Below are 16653 nucleotides of genomic sequence, written 5' to 3' on the forward strand. Positions count from 1 at the left end.
ACCTAGTGAAGTGCAGGGTAGGTGGGGAGAGAGTGGGAAACTGAGGCTTGAGCTGGGCCTGAAAGGAGAAGCCGCAGGAGGATGGAAGTGTTCTCTGGGAGGGGAAGCAGCAGAATCCAGGAGAAGAGGTGGGAATGAGCTTGCCTCATGCCATGTAGGTGGCACCGAGGGAGCCAGCCCTGCCAGGAGAGAAGAAGGGCACTGGGCCACAGGGTGTGTGACAGGAGTAGGGAAGTGCCAGGGGCAGGGCCTGATTTCGACAGGCCTCTGGAGCCAACTGGAGATATCAGCCTTGATGTCAGAGATAAAATGGGAGCCTGTGGGCTCTTGCCAGCAGCCAGCCAGCCAGCCAGCCAACGGCCCATCTCTCAACGTTCCAGGTCTGTGACAGACAAGACATGAACAAGTGGCACAAAGCTTGTGCTTTTAACTAACAACCTGCTCCTATAATAGTATAGGACACTTATAAAGTCTCTGGGCTCTCAGGACAACCACCTCCTTGGCTTCTTACAGCTTTATGGGCTATTCTTTCTCAGTCTCCTTTGATGGCTCTTTTGCCTCCATCAAGGATCCAGACGGTAGGGAGCAGGAGGGCACAGATTTATGCCTCTTCTCTTCTGTCTCTTCATCCCATCCTTTGGAGATGGATCCCATCCAGCTCTATGGCTTTAAAAACCACCTATACTCTGCTTTATGTATTCAAACAGATTATCTCCCTATCCTAGCTCCTTAGTTCCAGACTTGTATTTTTCAACTGCCCATCTAACATCTCTACTTAGGTATATATCAGGCATCTCAAATTTAAAATGTCCAAGGTAGACACCTCCAGTCCCCTCCACCCTGACCCATTTCTACCTTGGTGTTTCCCAGCCAAGTAAGGGTCCTCCCACGTATTAAGGCAAAACCTAGGGCATCACTGATTTCTCATTCCACATCCAAGCAACAATAAGCCTGTAAGCCCTACCTCCAGAAAAATCCAGAATCTGTCCACTTCTGCTGTCCACCATGACCACCCCAATTAAGCCCCTGCTGTTTCCTCCTGGACTACAGTAAAAACCTCCTCACTTGTCTCACTTGTCCCCTCTCGTCTGCCAGCCAGCCCACTCTCCACAGACCTGCCGAAGTGATCTGTGTAAAACACAAATCAGATAAAGCCAATCCTCAGATTAAAACTCTCCACTGGCTCACTACTGCTTCAGAACAACACAAAAGCTGCCTCTGTAGCATCGGGCCAGCATAAGCAAGTGTCTGACCTCTGCTTCTACCACCAGCTCCTTCATCTCTTTCCCTGCTGTCTCCTCTGCAGACACACTGGCTTTCTCTCTGTTTCCAGAACAGTTCAACCTTATGCCCTCCTCAGGTTCTTTGCACTTAGAGTTTGCTCTCTCTGGAACGTTTTCTCATTAGTCTTCTCATCATTCAGGTCTTGGTTCAAATGTTACCATCCTATTAATGGTCTCTTCCCTGCTGCCAGTCCCTCACAATCACATATTTTATTCTGTTATCTGTGACACAGAAATAGTCATCTATTTACTTATTGTCTGTCTCCCCCATTAGAATATAAGTTCGAAGAGAGCTAGATCTTGTCTGACCTGCTCAGTGCTTTATTTCCTACTGCTAGAACAATACGAGAAACACAGTGGGAGCTCAATAAATATTTGTTCAATGAATGAATAAATGCTCTAGATGTGGTTCTTAGTCTTCTTGAGATGAGAGTTATGTAACAAGCCACAGGAAGAGTTACCTAAGAATGCAGTGCAGGAAATGGGGACTCTGAAAACTGATTTACAGCTAATCTAATAAACCGATTTTGGCTGAAGTATTGCTCGATGACAATATGCTACCCAGTAATGCTGGCCTCTAATGGGACCCTAGAAAGACAAAGGCATAATTCACATGGTAGTCCTGGAGGGAAACACTTCAAGGACCAAAACAGAGGGCAGATGAGGAGCTATTTGAAGACTGGTGGGTCTTTCTGGTTCCCTCTAAATTTATCATGTAAGTCATCAAGGACTTCTTTGTCACCAAATGCACAAACAACCTCCCCAATCATACATGCCTCATCATACATATACTCCCTAACATTAAACCCCCTCTTGCAGAGCTGTGTTACTTCTTATCTTGTTCAGATAGTTCAGAAGGCCTTAGGGAATGGCCAACTGACCAGTTTCTGAGAGATTGCACAGAAGTTTGCAAAAATAAAGCACCTTTAAAAACTCGTTTCACCATAAATCTTAATAAATTATAGTATAGGCACACAGTGAAATACTTTTTAGGCATTGAAGTGATAATTGGGAAATTTAAGTATCAACCTAAAAATTATTTGACTATAATTTTAGGTTAAGAAAAAAGCCCAGGACATAGGTCTGGTATAAATATTATAAGCACTACTATGTCAACATTATCCAAGAAGAAAAAAAGACTATAAGAGACAGTTGTTGTATTAAGTGATTATGATGGATTTTTCCTTTATGTTTCCAAACACTTTCTGAAATTATTTTATATATACAAAAATGAAAATATTAAGATTAAATACAATGTCTTTGTGTGGTTGGTTCTTTCGCAGGCCTTACTATTCTTCCCTCAAGCAGCTAGAACAAGAGGAGGTGCCATGAGTGCAGCCTCATTCCTGAACCATGTCAGGCATGGGGATGACGAGAGCAGAAAGGAACAAAGAATCATAAAGTCGCTAATGGTCAAATTGTTCCAACTTCATAGGCTCCAAGTACTCTGCTAAGCATGTTATTTACTCTGCATAATTTTTTCCCCTTAGGTGAAGAAGCTCAAGTCTCAAGAGCTTAAGGAGCTGGTCTAAGGTCACAGGGCTGGCAAAGGACAGCGAAAGGTATCAAACCCCAGTCTGACTCCACAGCCCATGCTCTACACCACACCAATGAGGACAGCATTCTCACAAATATTGAACCATTATGTGTTGATGGCTTTTGTAACCTTTTGGACAGCCACCTGTAAGTGTGAGTCCCCAGGAGGTTTCTGATACCAGCGGAGGCAGAGGCAGGCCCTGATTTCTCTGTCAGGGCAAGAGCTGGGCGTATCTCCTCCCACTGCAGCATATTAGCAGGGGTAGTCTATTGGACCAGAGACTTCTGGAAAGGAGGTAGAGTCAGGAAGAGGTAGGGGAAGAAAGCCTGCTCACTGAGGTTTGGGAGATTACAGGAAGAATGAGAGAGTGTGGGGCAGGGAGGCTGAGGGAAGCACGGGGGTGGGACCCTTGATCACTCTTCACTTCCAACTCTGACAGGAGTCCCTAGCAGGGATCCTGGTGATTCTATGGGGCAGTCAGCCCCGTCAAGAGCTAGAGTTGTGTCTTTGGGAGGATTGGTCATTCTCCCATAGCCCTCAGGTGCCTTGTGGTGGTAGATGCTGGTTGACAACCACAGCTATGAAGTGGGACCTACTAGGGTCAGGCAAGGTGAACCTATGGTCAAGGCCCAGGATAGACCCACCAATCCAGGGCCAGACAGAGGGGTCCATAGGAGGCAAAGGGACCATGGCCAGTGCTCCCTATGAGCGAGGCCCAGGCCCAGAGAAGGAAGAGGCTTACCCCTGCAGAAATCAGCCTGGCACCACTGCCGAGCCCATAGCTGCCAGAGGGACACAGGAACATTACTTCCTCTCCAATTGTAGGGCACCTACAAGCTCACACATGCCCCCAAAGTAGAAGCATGGGTAGATCCGGATCTGCTGATAATTACCTAAAGACACTATTCAGTTTTTGTAGCCCACTAAATTACCCATGGAATTTACTTATTCAAGACTTTCTCTTCACTGACCAATAGGTGCAGTTCCTGAGGGAGGCTGGTTCGGTGCATTCCCCCAGCACTTATACCCCTGCCCCACCACTACGCTAGATTGCACGGTTTCAGCAGCTCTGTGTGCCAGACACCCTGCTAGGTCCTGTCCACTCTTCTCAGTATTGTATTAATAGCAATAGCTTCCAACTCAGGTCTTCCACGGACTAGCTGGGTGACCTTAAACCCTCTGAGCCTCAGTCTTCTCAACAAACAGAGATGCTAATCCCTCCGCAGCAGAGTGTCAGGCACTTAGAATGCCCTTGGCAACAGGGTCACTGGGTCAAGGAGACAGGTAAGGACAGGTGATGGGGCTAAGAGTGAAGGGATTCCTCTGGGAAAGGAAGAATGAACAAAAACACAACCTTTTAGCTCTACAGCGATGCAGGTGATCTTATTCTAAATCAGCAAAGTGGGGGCAAAATTTAAGGGGTAGGAGCCCTCTCCCCAGAAATGCAGACGTACCTGAGAGCCCCAAAGGGCCATCGGAAGCAGAGGTGGGAGATTAGGAGTCTCCAGGTCCTGTGTATGCTCAAACTCACTGACATTTCTTTCTGACCTGCCTTCTTCTTCTGCCTCTTGTGGGCTCTGTGGAATGAACGCATCAGTTCCCAGGCCAGGACAGCCTCCCGAGCTCTGGAGAGTCATTCTGGCTGTGTCCCCTCTCTGGGGCTCAGGACAGCCCTTGTGGAGCTGAGGCTGGTCCTTCACAGTGAGGCATCTGGACATCCTCGGGAAATTTCAAGGGAGTTCTGCAAAAATGTGGAACAATGCCATTGGATTCCTCCAGGAAAAGAAATAAGCCTGATGAATTATTAAGGAGGTGATAGAAGTCAGGGCTTAGCTAAAGGAGTCCCATATCTCTGAATATTTCAAACAATCTGGACCTATTTTGGTGAAGAAAACATTCTTGTGCTGTGTGAAAAGTAAGCAGGGAGCTAGAATTACGCTCACCCAGGATGGCTCCGGGTTCAGGGAGGCCTGCCTGCATTTCTGAGCTGGATCCAGGCTCAGAGATAGCTCCTCATGGCTCAGCAGCTATTTTTAATGTTGTGACACTCAATATGTCAGTGGGGAGGGCCGGAGGAGGCAGGCCTGGAGGTGAGGTGGCTGAGGCTGTCCAGGCCGCTGATGGAGATGAAGCCACTCTCTGGCTCTTAGCTGACACCCCCACATCCCTCCATTGAGCCCTGAAAATAAATACCTGGCCTGCCATTCAGGGCTGATGAGGGGACCATGGGCCAGAAGAGAATTTAATAATTTGCTCTCTCATTTGAGCTCTTTTTTTTAGTTTAATAGATGCTGGCAGCTGAGAGAGCATGCGTCACAGCTTCATGGTAAAAATTAAAACGCTCAACTAAAAACAAAACCCAAACACTCCGTGTGTCCTGTTGTCGAGGGTTTTAAAATGTCCATTCAAAGGGCACGTGGGTGGCTCAGTGATTGAGCATCTGCCTTCAGCTCAGGTCATGATCCGGGGGTCCCAGGATCGAGTCCCACATGAAGCTCCCCCCAAGGAGCCTGCTTCTCCCTCTATGTCTCTGCCTCTCTTTCTGTGTCTCTCATGAATAAGTAAAATCTAAACAAAAAAATTGTTTTAAATGTCCACTCAAATGTGCATCTTTCTAGTTTCTCTTGGTGTCGGCTCTGGGGGAACCAGCATCCTCCCTAGGTGGGGGCGCCCCGTGTGTTTTAAGTCTCTTTTCCCCCGAGGCTGTGGTTTTCCAGGGGGCACGGTCTCCCGCCCACCGGCCCACGCGGCAGAAGGTCGCGCGCGGAAAGCAGGTTCCTCCGCCTGCGCTGGGGAGCCCGCGCCCTCCCCGCGCCCTCCCCGCGCCCTCCCCGCGCCCTCCCCGCGCCCTCCCCGCGCCCCCGCGCCCCGCAGGGGGGTGTTAGGCCGAAGGCAACCGAGAGGAAGCAAGTCACAGAAAAGCTCGCTGCCCCCCCACCCCCGTTTGACGTACCTCCACAAAGGTGACCCCACCTGTCCATCAGCGGGGACAGCACCGACCCTCAGCGGCCCAGAGGAAGTCTCACGGCGAACTGACTACGTGGCCTTACCTTCCATTAGTCCCCCGGCGTCTGTGTGCCCGCCGGGTGCCACCCTAGCAATGCAAGGTCCTCGTCCTTTGTCTTGTCGCTTCTCTAGAAATGTGCTGCTCGCGGCGCCTGGGTGGCTCTGGCGGTGCAGCCTCTGCCTCCGGCTCGGGTCCTGGTCTCAGGGTCCCAGGACCCAGCCCCGCCTCGGGCTCCCCGCTCCTCCGGGCGCCGGCTTCCCCTCCCCCCTGCCCCTCCCCCCGCCCCTCCCCCCTCTGCCTGCCCCAGCTCGCGCCCTTGCTTGTGGCTCTCTCTCAAATGCATAAATAAAAACTCTTTTTTTTTTAAATTTTTATTTATTTATGATAGTCACAGAGAGAGAGAGAGAGAGAGGGGCAGAGACGCAGGCAGAGGGAGAAGCAGGCTCCATGCACCGGGAGCCTGACGTGGGATTCGATCCCGGGTCTCCAGGATCGCGCCCTGGGCCAAAGGCAGGCGCCAAACCCCTGCGCCACCCAGGGATCCCGCAAATGCATAAATAAAAACTCTTAAAAAAAAAACCCCAAACACCCAAGTGTATTGCTCCTCTGCTAAGGTGCCATGTGAGCCTAAACACTAAGCACTCAGGGAGTTACTCCTGACCACGTGCCCCAGGTGTTCCCTGACCACACGCACGTTAATGCACTTCTATTAGTTTTTCTCCTTGATCTGTCTTTTGTCAGTCTTATTTACAGGATTTACTGGACACCAGGCAGAGAACCGGAGATGGGTAGAGGAAGAGATTTTTTTTTGGTCCCCTACTGTGCTAATTGAAAATAATAGCCTGAACGGCAGTAATAATAATAATAAAAGCAAGCACACTCACGGGTCCCTTTACAAACGAGGCGGCTGGGAAGTGACCTGCAGAGTCGCTGGATCTCTTCCCAGCATGGTGTTCAGCAAGTTACTGAGCAGGGCCCTTTACGAGGGGCCTCATTTCTGGAAATCTGTATTAGAAGCCAGTGCCAGCAAATGGTTGAGGAAAAAGCATTTATTTGTAGAGTAAGGGTGCAGATGCCAGGTAGGACTATAATACTTTACTTTTCATTTTGCCACAAAAGAGAAGAAGCTCAAGACTGAAAGAAAAAAAAGTTCTGTGGATAGAGATAGAGTCTACAAGGGCATTTAAAGCCAAGCTTCCTTGATGTCCAAGAGAAAGCCGTCTGTGTGACCCAAAAAGAACTTCTGATTGTAGGTGAACTTTTAGAATGCCAGGGAGAAACCTGGACTAGATTAGGTACTGGCAGATGATAGTTGAAGATTAGTGAATTAAATACCTAATTGTATGTGTGTTTCTCATTTTCTTTCTTTCTTTCTTTCTTTCTTTCTTTCTTTCTTTCTTTCTTTCTTTCTTTCTTCTTCTTTTTCTTTCAAGATTTTATTTATTTATTCATGAGAGACACACACAGAGAGTGAGGCAGAGACAGAGGCAGAGGGAGAAGCAGGCTCCCTCCGGGGAGTGGGGAGCGTGGAGTATGATGACGGACCCAACCCAGGACCCCAGGATTATGACCTGAGCCTGAGCTAAAGGCAGATGCTCAACCACTGAGCCATTCAGGTGCCTCCCCTCTTTGTTTTGAGTGAGGGAGGGGCAGAGGAAAGGAGAGAGAATCTCAAGCAGGCTCCACCCATCATGGAGCCCAACACGGGGCTCCACCTGATGACCCTGACTGAGATTGTGACTTGAGCCAAAACCAAGAGTCAGGCCCTTAATCGACCAAGCCACCCAAATGCCCCTTGTTCTCATTTTCTTAATCGTACCCTACAATTTATAAATTTTAAAGATAAATATAGATATTAGAATGGGATAACTTAAAGCTTTTTTTGGTCAATATTTTTCAGGCTTAGTCAAGGCAAAAGGAGGGCCCAGGCACAGCCATTTAGAGCCCTCTGCCTTGCCCAGAGCATCCTGGAGGGTACCTGGAAGGGGCTGCTATGGCTCATGAATCCAAGGCTCCCATCCATGGAGTGAGACCCAGAATGGGTGCTGATTCTAAGCAGCTGATCAGTCAGATCCTGGGTTGAGGCTGACCTGATGCTAGTTGGTGGGCTGAGCTTCTACAGAGCTGAGGGCCTAGCAGAGTAGAAGCTGTGGCTCACTGAAAAGTTAGCAGAGAGAGCAGCCTTTTCAGAGGCCTGGGTGTGGGGCTGCAGAGAGGAGATCCGAGGTTTCCCTTACCCTGACTTCCCTTCCTCTTGCACTCAAAGACCCTCTCCTTGCTTGGTGAACTTCTCCTTACATGGTCCTAACTTCAGGGCTGCTCCAAGGGAGGAACATGGTGACAGAAGAGACGAGGTGAGGGAGGAGATGGATGATGAGGGAGCAGAAGGCAAACTGAGGACAAAGCACAATCTGACACCCACACCCCCTACACCCCCAGGGGTTTTTGTGACATTCCTCAGGCACTCCTGGCTGCCCTAAAACTTAGGGAAGAGAAAAACAAATGGTTAACTCATAGAGCTCACAATCCTGCAAGACATGAGTGTACCGATGACAGTGATTTACAAGGAAAAAGCATTCTTATCAATAGCCTAACCCATGACTCAATTTCCTGGAGCTCTAACATCACCCTCCCTTCCAAGAGCGATGTGGGAAAAGAAAGGGGCAGAAGAAAACGTAAAGGAAGTTGAGTTTCTTTGTGACCCGCAGCCTATTGACAGGACTTTAATAATAGAGTACAACATTCCTCCAGGAAGCTCCCAGTTGTCTTCATGTTAATACCTTACTAGAAGCAAAAACACCTTAACTTGACGGTAGCCAAGCCTTCAGTACCCAGAAAGTCTTCTCTAGCATGTGAAAGCCCTTCTGGACACATTTCTTCTTCCTTACCGCCCTCAACTCCCAAGTATATAATCAGCCATTCCTCACACCAAAGCAGCAACTCTTACTGCCCACAGGTCCTGTCCTGGTGCCTTCATAAAATCATCTTTTGCACCAAAGACATTTTAAGAATTCTTTCTTGGCCGTCGGCTCCAGACCTCACCAAGGATGTAGTTCCAGAACTACATCATGGGGAACCCTCCCCCCACGGTGCCTTCCTCTCCTTTCTCCAGGTCTAGAAGGCTTCAGCCTCATCCCCTGCAGCCCACACCAGCTTCTCACTGAATCACACTGCTTCAGCTCCCAGGAGGAAATGCTGAAAACAGCTCTTCTTCAAAGACAGAGGCAGATGAAGCCAATTTGACCACATCTCCTTAGTCTCGGCCTTCTGTGCCTGCATCTGTGTCTCCAGGAGCCCAGACCTTAGGAATTACAATTCCTGCATGCAATTTGCTGCAGGGGTATATGGGTCAGGGAGGAGGCTGGGACGTTGGTCTGTTTTTCAGTGTCATCTTGGCCAGAACACTTTTATTAGAAGCAATTGTGGAGAGGAGGTGAAATTAAGATGGGTTCTTAACTTTTCCAGACACAAGTCAGAAAATGGCAATTATAGTAAAGAATGTTGTATTGTGTACTTGAAATTTGCTAAGAGAATAAATCCTGTCTCATCCGTGAGGGTCCACACACACAATGGTAACTATGTGGGGTGACTGATGCATTAATTAGCTTGATTATGGTAATCGGTTTACAATGTGTACCTATATCACATCATCACATTGTACACCTTTTAACAATAATATCAAACTACCTAAATATATACAATTTTTATTCGTCAATCACATCTCCACAAAGCTGGAAAAAAATGAGGCAGAAGGTGATTGGGCAGTGTCCTTGGTGTCACAGTAGCTGCAACAGCCTCTATGGTGGCTTATACTTGAGTCCTGGAGCACTGCTGCAGACCCTCAGGGGCATAGTACTGGTAGGGTCTCTCACCACCCACCCCCCAACCTAGTGAGCAGACTGGATCCCAGATCTGTGTCAGGGAGTATCTGAGTGTGTTTTGCTTTAGAAATGTTTGTGAGTCGGGGGATCCCTGGGTGGCTCAGCAGTTTAGCTCCTGCCTTTGGCCCAGGGTGTGATCCTGGAGGCCGGGGATCGAGTCCCACGTCAGGCTCCCTGCATGGAGCCTGCTTCTCCCTCTGCCTGTGCCTCTGTCTGTGTGTCTCTCTCTGTCTGTGTGTCTCTCATGAATAAATAAAATCTTTAAAAAAGAAATGTTTGTGAGGAATGTCTCCGGGCTTCCTCTAGCTTAGTCCCCTGATATATCCACTTGCTGCATATTACAAATGAAAGGCCTGCACATGAACTTCAACCTCAGTCAAAACATACGTTCTTGCCCTGGGCAGTTTGTGCCCCCAAACCCCTGAGAGACCCCTCCCTGGCAGGCCTGCAGAAAGCCCCCTCTCCACCGATGGCTGCAGCATGGTCAGTCCCTAAGCGTGGTTCCTAAGCAAAAGTGTGTTCTGAACTTAAATATACACAATCAAATATTTATCATGGCTCCCATGACAGCGCTAGTCTGGCTGTGCTCACTCTTGTGTGTGTGTGCGCGCTTGCGCGCATGCGTGTGTATGTGAGTGTGTGTGTGCGTGCGTGTGTGTGTGTGTGTGTGTGTGTGTGTGTGTGGCCAGCTCCTTCACCCGGGGGAAGAGGCTGTGTTGGAGCAAAATCCCTGGCCTGGGCTCGGTAAGTGCTAATGAGAAAGGGCAGGGTGGGAAGACAGAGAGGGATTCACAGAAGTAAAAGCATTTAACGTGAGAGGGGGAAGGATGAACTGAGGCGGTTACCAGGGACAACCATCGGACCCCTATGCATGGCCTTAATATGCATCTGCTTAGGGTCCCTGGGTGGCTCAGTGGTTTAGCACCTGCCTTTGGCCCAGGGCATGATCCTGGAGTCCCGGGATCAAGTCACACATCGGGCTCCCTGCATGGAGCCTGCTTCTCCCCCTGCCTGTGTCTCTGCCTCTCTCGCTCTCTCATGAATAAATAAATAAAATCTTAAAAAAATTTTTAATAAAATGTGCATCTGCATCCTCCACATTGTAGTGGAGGAAGTTTTGACTTTGCCCTGTTAAATATAAGCGTTTTAATGAGAGGTATACTAATGTTGACCATTTTTTAAAAGATTTTATTTATTCATAGAGATGCAGAGAGAGAGAAAGAGAGAGAGGCAGAGACACAGGCAGAGGGAGAAGCAGGCTCCGTGCAGGGAGCCCAATGTGGGACTCGATCCCGGGTCTCCAGGATCACACCTTGGGCTGCAGGCAGCACTAAACCGCTGTACCACCGGGGCTGCCCTGTTGACGAATTTTTATCTAGAAACGGTTTTAGGAATAAAGCCTAAAACTGATAATAGGAATGGGAAATGGGAATCAGAGTAGAGGGGGAGGCTGTATATTCTTGTTCTGTTCCAATTGCTTATAATGGGAATGTATTTTTTAAATTTATTTTTTAAAAGATTTTATTTATTTATTCATGAGAGACACACAGAGAGAGGCAGAGACACAGCCAGAGGGAGAAGCAGGCTCCATGCAGGGAGCCTGATGTGGGACTGGATCCTGGTACTCCAGGATCATGCCCTGAGCTAAAGGCAGATGAGCTCGACCGCTGAGCCACCCAGGGGGTCCTATTTTTTAAATTTAAAATAAGAGAGAAAGGGGAAAAAGTACTTTCCAGAGAAAATTCAATGAATCCAGTTGAATTTCTTTATTGATTTTCAATAAAATAACATTGTGCTGTGTTTCCACTTATTTTCAAGTCTTTTCCATGGACCATGAAATTGTATCTATTATAGTGGAGGGGAGGACAAGGTTTTTCTCGATGACTGTCTTAGGTTCTTGACTGGAACTCTGTAATAGACAAATTAACAAGAGGAAAACACAGAGAGACACAGGCAGAGGGAGAAGCAGGCTCCCTGCGGGGAGCCCAATGTAGGGACTCAATCCCTGGACCCTAGGATTAGGACCTGAGCCAAAGGCAGACACTCAACCACTGAGCCACCCAGGCATCCCAGAAAGAAGTTTTCCAACAAGAAAGCCCCCATATGGGATATAGAGGGAGAAAACCATGTAGAGAAAAAGGGGTTGTTAGGGGATCCCTGGGTGGCTCAGCAGTTTAGCGCCTGCATTTGGCCCAGGGTGTGATCCTGGAGGCCGGGGATTGGGCTCCCTGCATGGAGCCTGCTTCTCCCTCTGCTTGTGTCTTTGCCCCCTCACTCTCTCTCTCTCATGAATAAATACATAAAATCTGAAAGAAAAGAAAGAAAGAAGAAAGAAAGAAAGAAAGAAAGAAAGAAAGAAAGAAAGAGAAAAAGAAAGAAAGAAAGAAAGAAAGAAAGAAAGAAAGAAAGAAAGAAAGAAAGAAAGAGGTTGTCGAACAGTCCAGTGATATCAAGTCAATCCATGGTGTTAAAATTAGACCCACTGGTGTTTACATTAGAATTTTTGGAATTGGCTCATGGCACATTTAACTAATTAATTGTGTAGGCAATATTGTATGTCCAGGTTTGGAGAGCAGTGGACTTACTTAATAAGCATTGCATCTACTACCCGTGGGCTCTTCGATTTTAGGGAAATGAAAAAATTCACAAATAGAAACATAACACCTAATAAGGTATGTTATTGAAGTGAACAATGGTCATCTCATATTGTCTGGAGGACTGTCTTTTCTCCAATATCTATATCTATTAAGAAAGGAAAATTTGACAGAGTAATTGGGACAGTTATTGGGAAAAAATAACTATCTCCTCTTTACCCCAAAATGAGCTGGCTATGTTTGTAAAGGGTATAGCGTAGAGCTCGTGGCCGGCAGGCCCCCAGAGCACAGCAGCTGCCACTGCCCTTAGCAGTGGGCTGCTGGCACTCCGGAAGCTGGCACTCTGGAAGCTATTTTGGTTTCAGGCAACAAAAACCCACTTCATTTGGCTCAGAAAAGACTTTATCAAAAGGAGATAATTTGTCTTCAGCCACAGAAAGAGGAAAGTAATAATCAGTTAGAATATCTCCTTACAGGTCCATAGAAAAAGTATTGGGTGACATCAGGAAAGTCACAAAAGGCTTGCTGCTTCTCCTGCAGCCTTTGGTGCCAAACGGGATGGAGCAAGCCTGTAAGAAGCTGGCATGAGTTTAGGGAAGAAGTTCCCACAGCTCCAGAACACACTACTGGCAAGCTCCCAACCTTTCTGAGCCTTGGTCACTTCATTTGTAAAACAGGGATAATAATGATGGTGCCAGCTTCAGAGAAGTGTGAGAATTGACACCTGGCAAAGAGTAGGCTGCCATCGATGTCAGTCCCTTTTCTGTCCAGTTCCCCTTCACGGAAAGTGCAGCTTCGATAACCCAGTTTATTTTTTATTTTTTTAAAGATTTTATTTATTTATCATGAAAGACACACACACAGAGAGAGAGAAGGGGCGGGGGGCAGAGGCACAGGCAGAGGGAGAGCAGGCTCCATGCAGGGAGACCAATGCGGGACTCGATCCCAGGACTCCAGGATCACACCCTGGGCTGAAGGCAGCCGCTCAACCACTGAACCACCCAGGCGTCATGATAACCCAGTTTAATACCAGAATTGATTCATAGAACTATTACAGTTCTGTTGAGACTCCTAATATAATGATGCTTTATTTTTATTTCTTTTTAAAGATTTTATTTATTTACTTATGAGAGAGAAAGAGAGAGGTACAGAGGGAGAGCAGGCTCCTTGCGGGAAGCCTGATGAGGAGTTCTTGATCGATGAGCAGGAAATGGGACAGAGTTTGGCTCGAGTTAAAATTTCCCTCATTCCAGAGGCCAGAATGCAGACAGAGGGAAAGGATGGTAGCTCAGGGTGGTGTGTGCCTAAAGCTGTGGTCTAGAAAAACTTTTGCACCCTGCCACCCTGGCACACCAGGCCTTAGGGAAAGTGGCTGTGCGCTGGTGCACACATCATGAGCTGAGGAACCCAGAGTGGGTCTGGACCAGGAAATTGGTGGAACTCCCCCCACCCGGGGAGTAGAGCCTGCGGGTGTGTGCTCGGAGAAGCCCCCTCAGCTTCATTTCCCAAGAGGGAGCAAAGGGGCAAACCAGAGCAGATGCTAGTGGGGTCCACGGTCAGCCTGTCCAGACCACTTAGCAGTGGGCAAGGAGGACAACCCCAGAGCAGCATCCGTACTTCACCATCAGGGCTGCAGGACCAGAGCAGGAGGCCATAGACCGAGCTGGGATTGCCCGTGCTTCCACAGTGACACCATGTGGCACTGAGAGAAAAAAAAGCTGAAAATCTTCACTAAAAGGAGGTTGTCCAGTTTCCTCTCTGCAAGATTTTTTCTTTAAAGATTTTATTCATTTATTCATGAGAGACACACAGAGGCAGAGACATCACGACCTGAGCCAAAGGCGGATAGGTGCTCAATCACTGAGCCACCCAGGTGCCCCTCTCCTCAAGATTTTAACGGCCAAGACCCTCCCCCCGCCCCCATCTTTGGACCAGCAAGCATCTCTGGTGATTTTGTGGTTATCACTGATGGGAGAAATCCAGGAAGGAAAGACATTTTTTCCTTCTTAAGCAGGCTCCATATACTGGGGTTTGAACTCACAACCCTGAGATCAAGAGCTGAGCTGAGATCAAGAGTTGGATGCTTAACTGACTGAGCCACGAAGGTGCCCTCAGTAAAGACATGTTTCTAAGCTGGACTAGGTAAAGGATTGAAGTCAACTACCTTGATAAGTAAAAACAATATACAGGCTCCTGAGTGGCTCAGTCAGTTAAGACTCTGCCTTCAGCTCTGGTTGTGATCCCAGGGGTCCTGGGATCAAGCCCCATGGGGGTTTCTCTGCTCCCCAGGGAGCTTGCTTCTCCCTGTCCCTCAGCCTGTCACATTTGGTTAGGCATCTGCCTTCGGCTCAGGTCATGGTCCCAGGGTGCTGGGATTGAGCCCCATGTCAGGCTCCAGCTCAGCAGGAAGCCTGCTTCTCTCTCTCTCCATGCCCCCCCTACTTGTGCTCCCTCTCTCTTTCAAATAAATTAATAAAATCTTTTTTAAAAATTTTAAAAATAAAGAATATCATCTCAGCTAGGGGAGTGATTATATGCTATCACTCTGGGCACTAATCATCACCCCTCCATAGATAAAGATCATTTAAAAAGTTATGAAAATTTCCTGACATCCAGAAGTGCTCTCATCGCCTTCCCAGAAGAGATGGACTCATGATGCTCATACTTTTTCCAGGAGAGAGTGCTCCTCCTCTTCCTGTGACCTACTCCAGTAGCTAGATGCTTTGTCACTCACCTAGTTGCTCAATGGATTAGTCAGGACTGTCTCAGTTGTAGGTATCAGGAGCAAGCTTAAGCATAAAGAGCAATTTCTTGCCTCAGCTAAGCTGGGAGAGATAACTGGATTAGCTCACAAAATTGGGAAATGAAGACCTTGGGAGGCCGAGGAAGGATAGAATGCAGGATTTGAAGCAATAGAACTCTCTGTCCTGCCTCCATGTTTTCTTCCTCTGCTTCTCTTTCCCTTTGACCTCATTCTCTCCTAATGTGGACAGTCCCCTTCCGCCTGTGGGGGATACAGTCTTGGCAGTCCAAACCTAGCAAGCCCCACATCAAGGGAGAAGTTTTTTCACCAGGCACCCTTATCCTAGGGTAGGACTCCGATCAGCCGGCCCTAGTTCAGTCTCAGCCCCTTGGCTAATCCCAGTGTCAACAAGAAGACGTACTGTGATAGGTCAGTCCTGGTTACACCTTCCATCTCGCCTGAGGCCACTGGGCAGGGGTTGTTGGCAGGGAAGTGTGGTGGGTGAGCACAATTGAAGAGTAGTACAGAGTTCGCTACACAGATGCTGGTATCCCCAGTGTTTAAAATAAACTCTCCTTTGAAGCTTTGTGTGCATACACAAAAGTGCACGAATCGTATGTGTGCAGTTCAGTGAATTTTCACTGTTGAGCGCACCTACAGATTCGGTATTCTCTCTTTTTTTTTTTTTTTTAAAGATTTTATTTATTTATTCATGAGGGACACAGAGAAAGAGAGACAGAGACACAGGCAGAGGGAGAAGCAGGCTCCATGCAGGGAGCTCGACATGGGACTCAATGTCCGGGTCTCCAGGATCGCGCCCTGGGCTGAAGGCAGCGCTAAACCGCTGAGCCGCCTGGGCTGCCCCAGAATCGGTATTCTGAGCAAGAGACAGAACATCACCAGAATCCTTGAGACCCTCCTTATGCACTGCTCTCCTGAACTCCAAAGGTACATAGTAACTTGATTTCTTTTTTTCTTTTTAAGATTTATTTATTTATTCCTGAAAGACACAGGGAAAGGCAGAGGCACAGGCAGAGGGAAAAGAAGGCTCCAGGACCCTGGGATCATGCCCTGAGCTGAAGGGCAGACACTCAACTACTGAGCCATCCAGGCATCCCAGTAATCTGATTTCTAATATCATAATTCATCTCATCTATTTTGGAACTTTATATAACTGCAGTCATTCAGTATTCTTCTTTTATGCCTGGTTTCTTACACTCAACATGATGTTGATGAAATCCATCCATATTGCTGTGTGTAAAGGCACAGTGCTCATTTTTATAGCTGCATAGTATTCCATTGCATGATGACACCCAGATTTATTTATCCATTTTATTGTTGGTGGACATCCTTAGCCATAAAGAGAGAGAGTCCAAGCGCTATTGGGTTGAGATAGTAGTTCGATGAGAGGCTTTTTTTTTTTTTTTTAAATCACATCATCAGGTGTTATTTTCTTTTATCTGTGGGTGATAGTGATAATTGATGACAGAGGCCTATAGACTCTCTGTGGGCTCTGGCTGCCTTGTCATTGTGACTCCTTGCTACTCTTGGGCCATTTATTTATTTTTTTAAAAAATTTTTATTTATTTATGATAGTCACACAGAGAG

General features: G+C 47.6%; 1 protein-coding gene across 6 annotated transcripts in view; it reads right to left on the reverse strand.

The window, feature by feature from the left end:
* The window catches only part of PLA2G4E (phospholipase A2 group IVE), a 58735-nt gene extending 52653 nt beyond the window's left edge, over positions 1–6082 (reverse strand). For 3 of the 6 annotated variants that reach the window (XM_077880754.1, XM_077880758.1, XM_077880759.1), the window contains exons 1-2: positions 5871–6082; positions 4275–4561 (exon numbers count right to left, since the gene is read on the reverse strand). In XM_077880754.1, the coding sequence (XP_077736880.1) occupies positions 4275–4538 (264 nt within the window). In that variant the 5' untranslated portion in view covers positions 4539–4561; positions 5871–6082. Of the gene's footprint in view, positions 1–4274; positions 4880–5773 lie in introns of those variants that run through there. The other 3 variants (XM_077880756.1, XM_077880757.1, XM_077880755.1) reach the window with 3 other exon arrangements.
* Between the last annotated feature and the right edge of the window lie 10571 nt (positions 6083–16653).

The sequence above is a fragment of the Canis aureus genome, chromosome 32, assembly GCF_053574225.1.
Source record: "Canis aureus isolate CA01 chromosome 32, VMU_Caureus_v.1.0, whole genome shotgun sequence".
Classification (NCBI taxonomy): domain Eukaryota; kingdom Metazoa; phylum Chordata; class Mammalia; order Carnivora; family Canidae; genus Canis; species Canis aureus.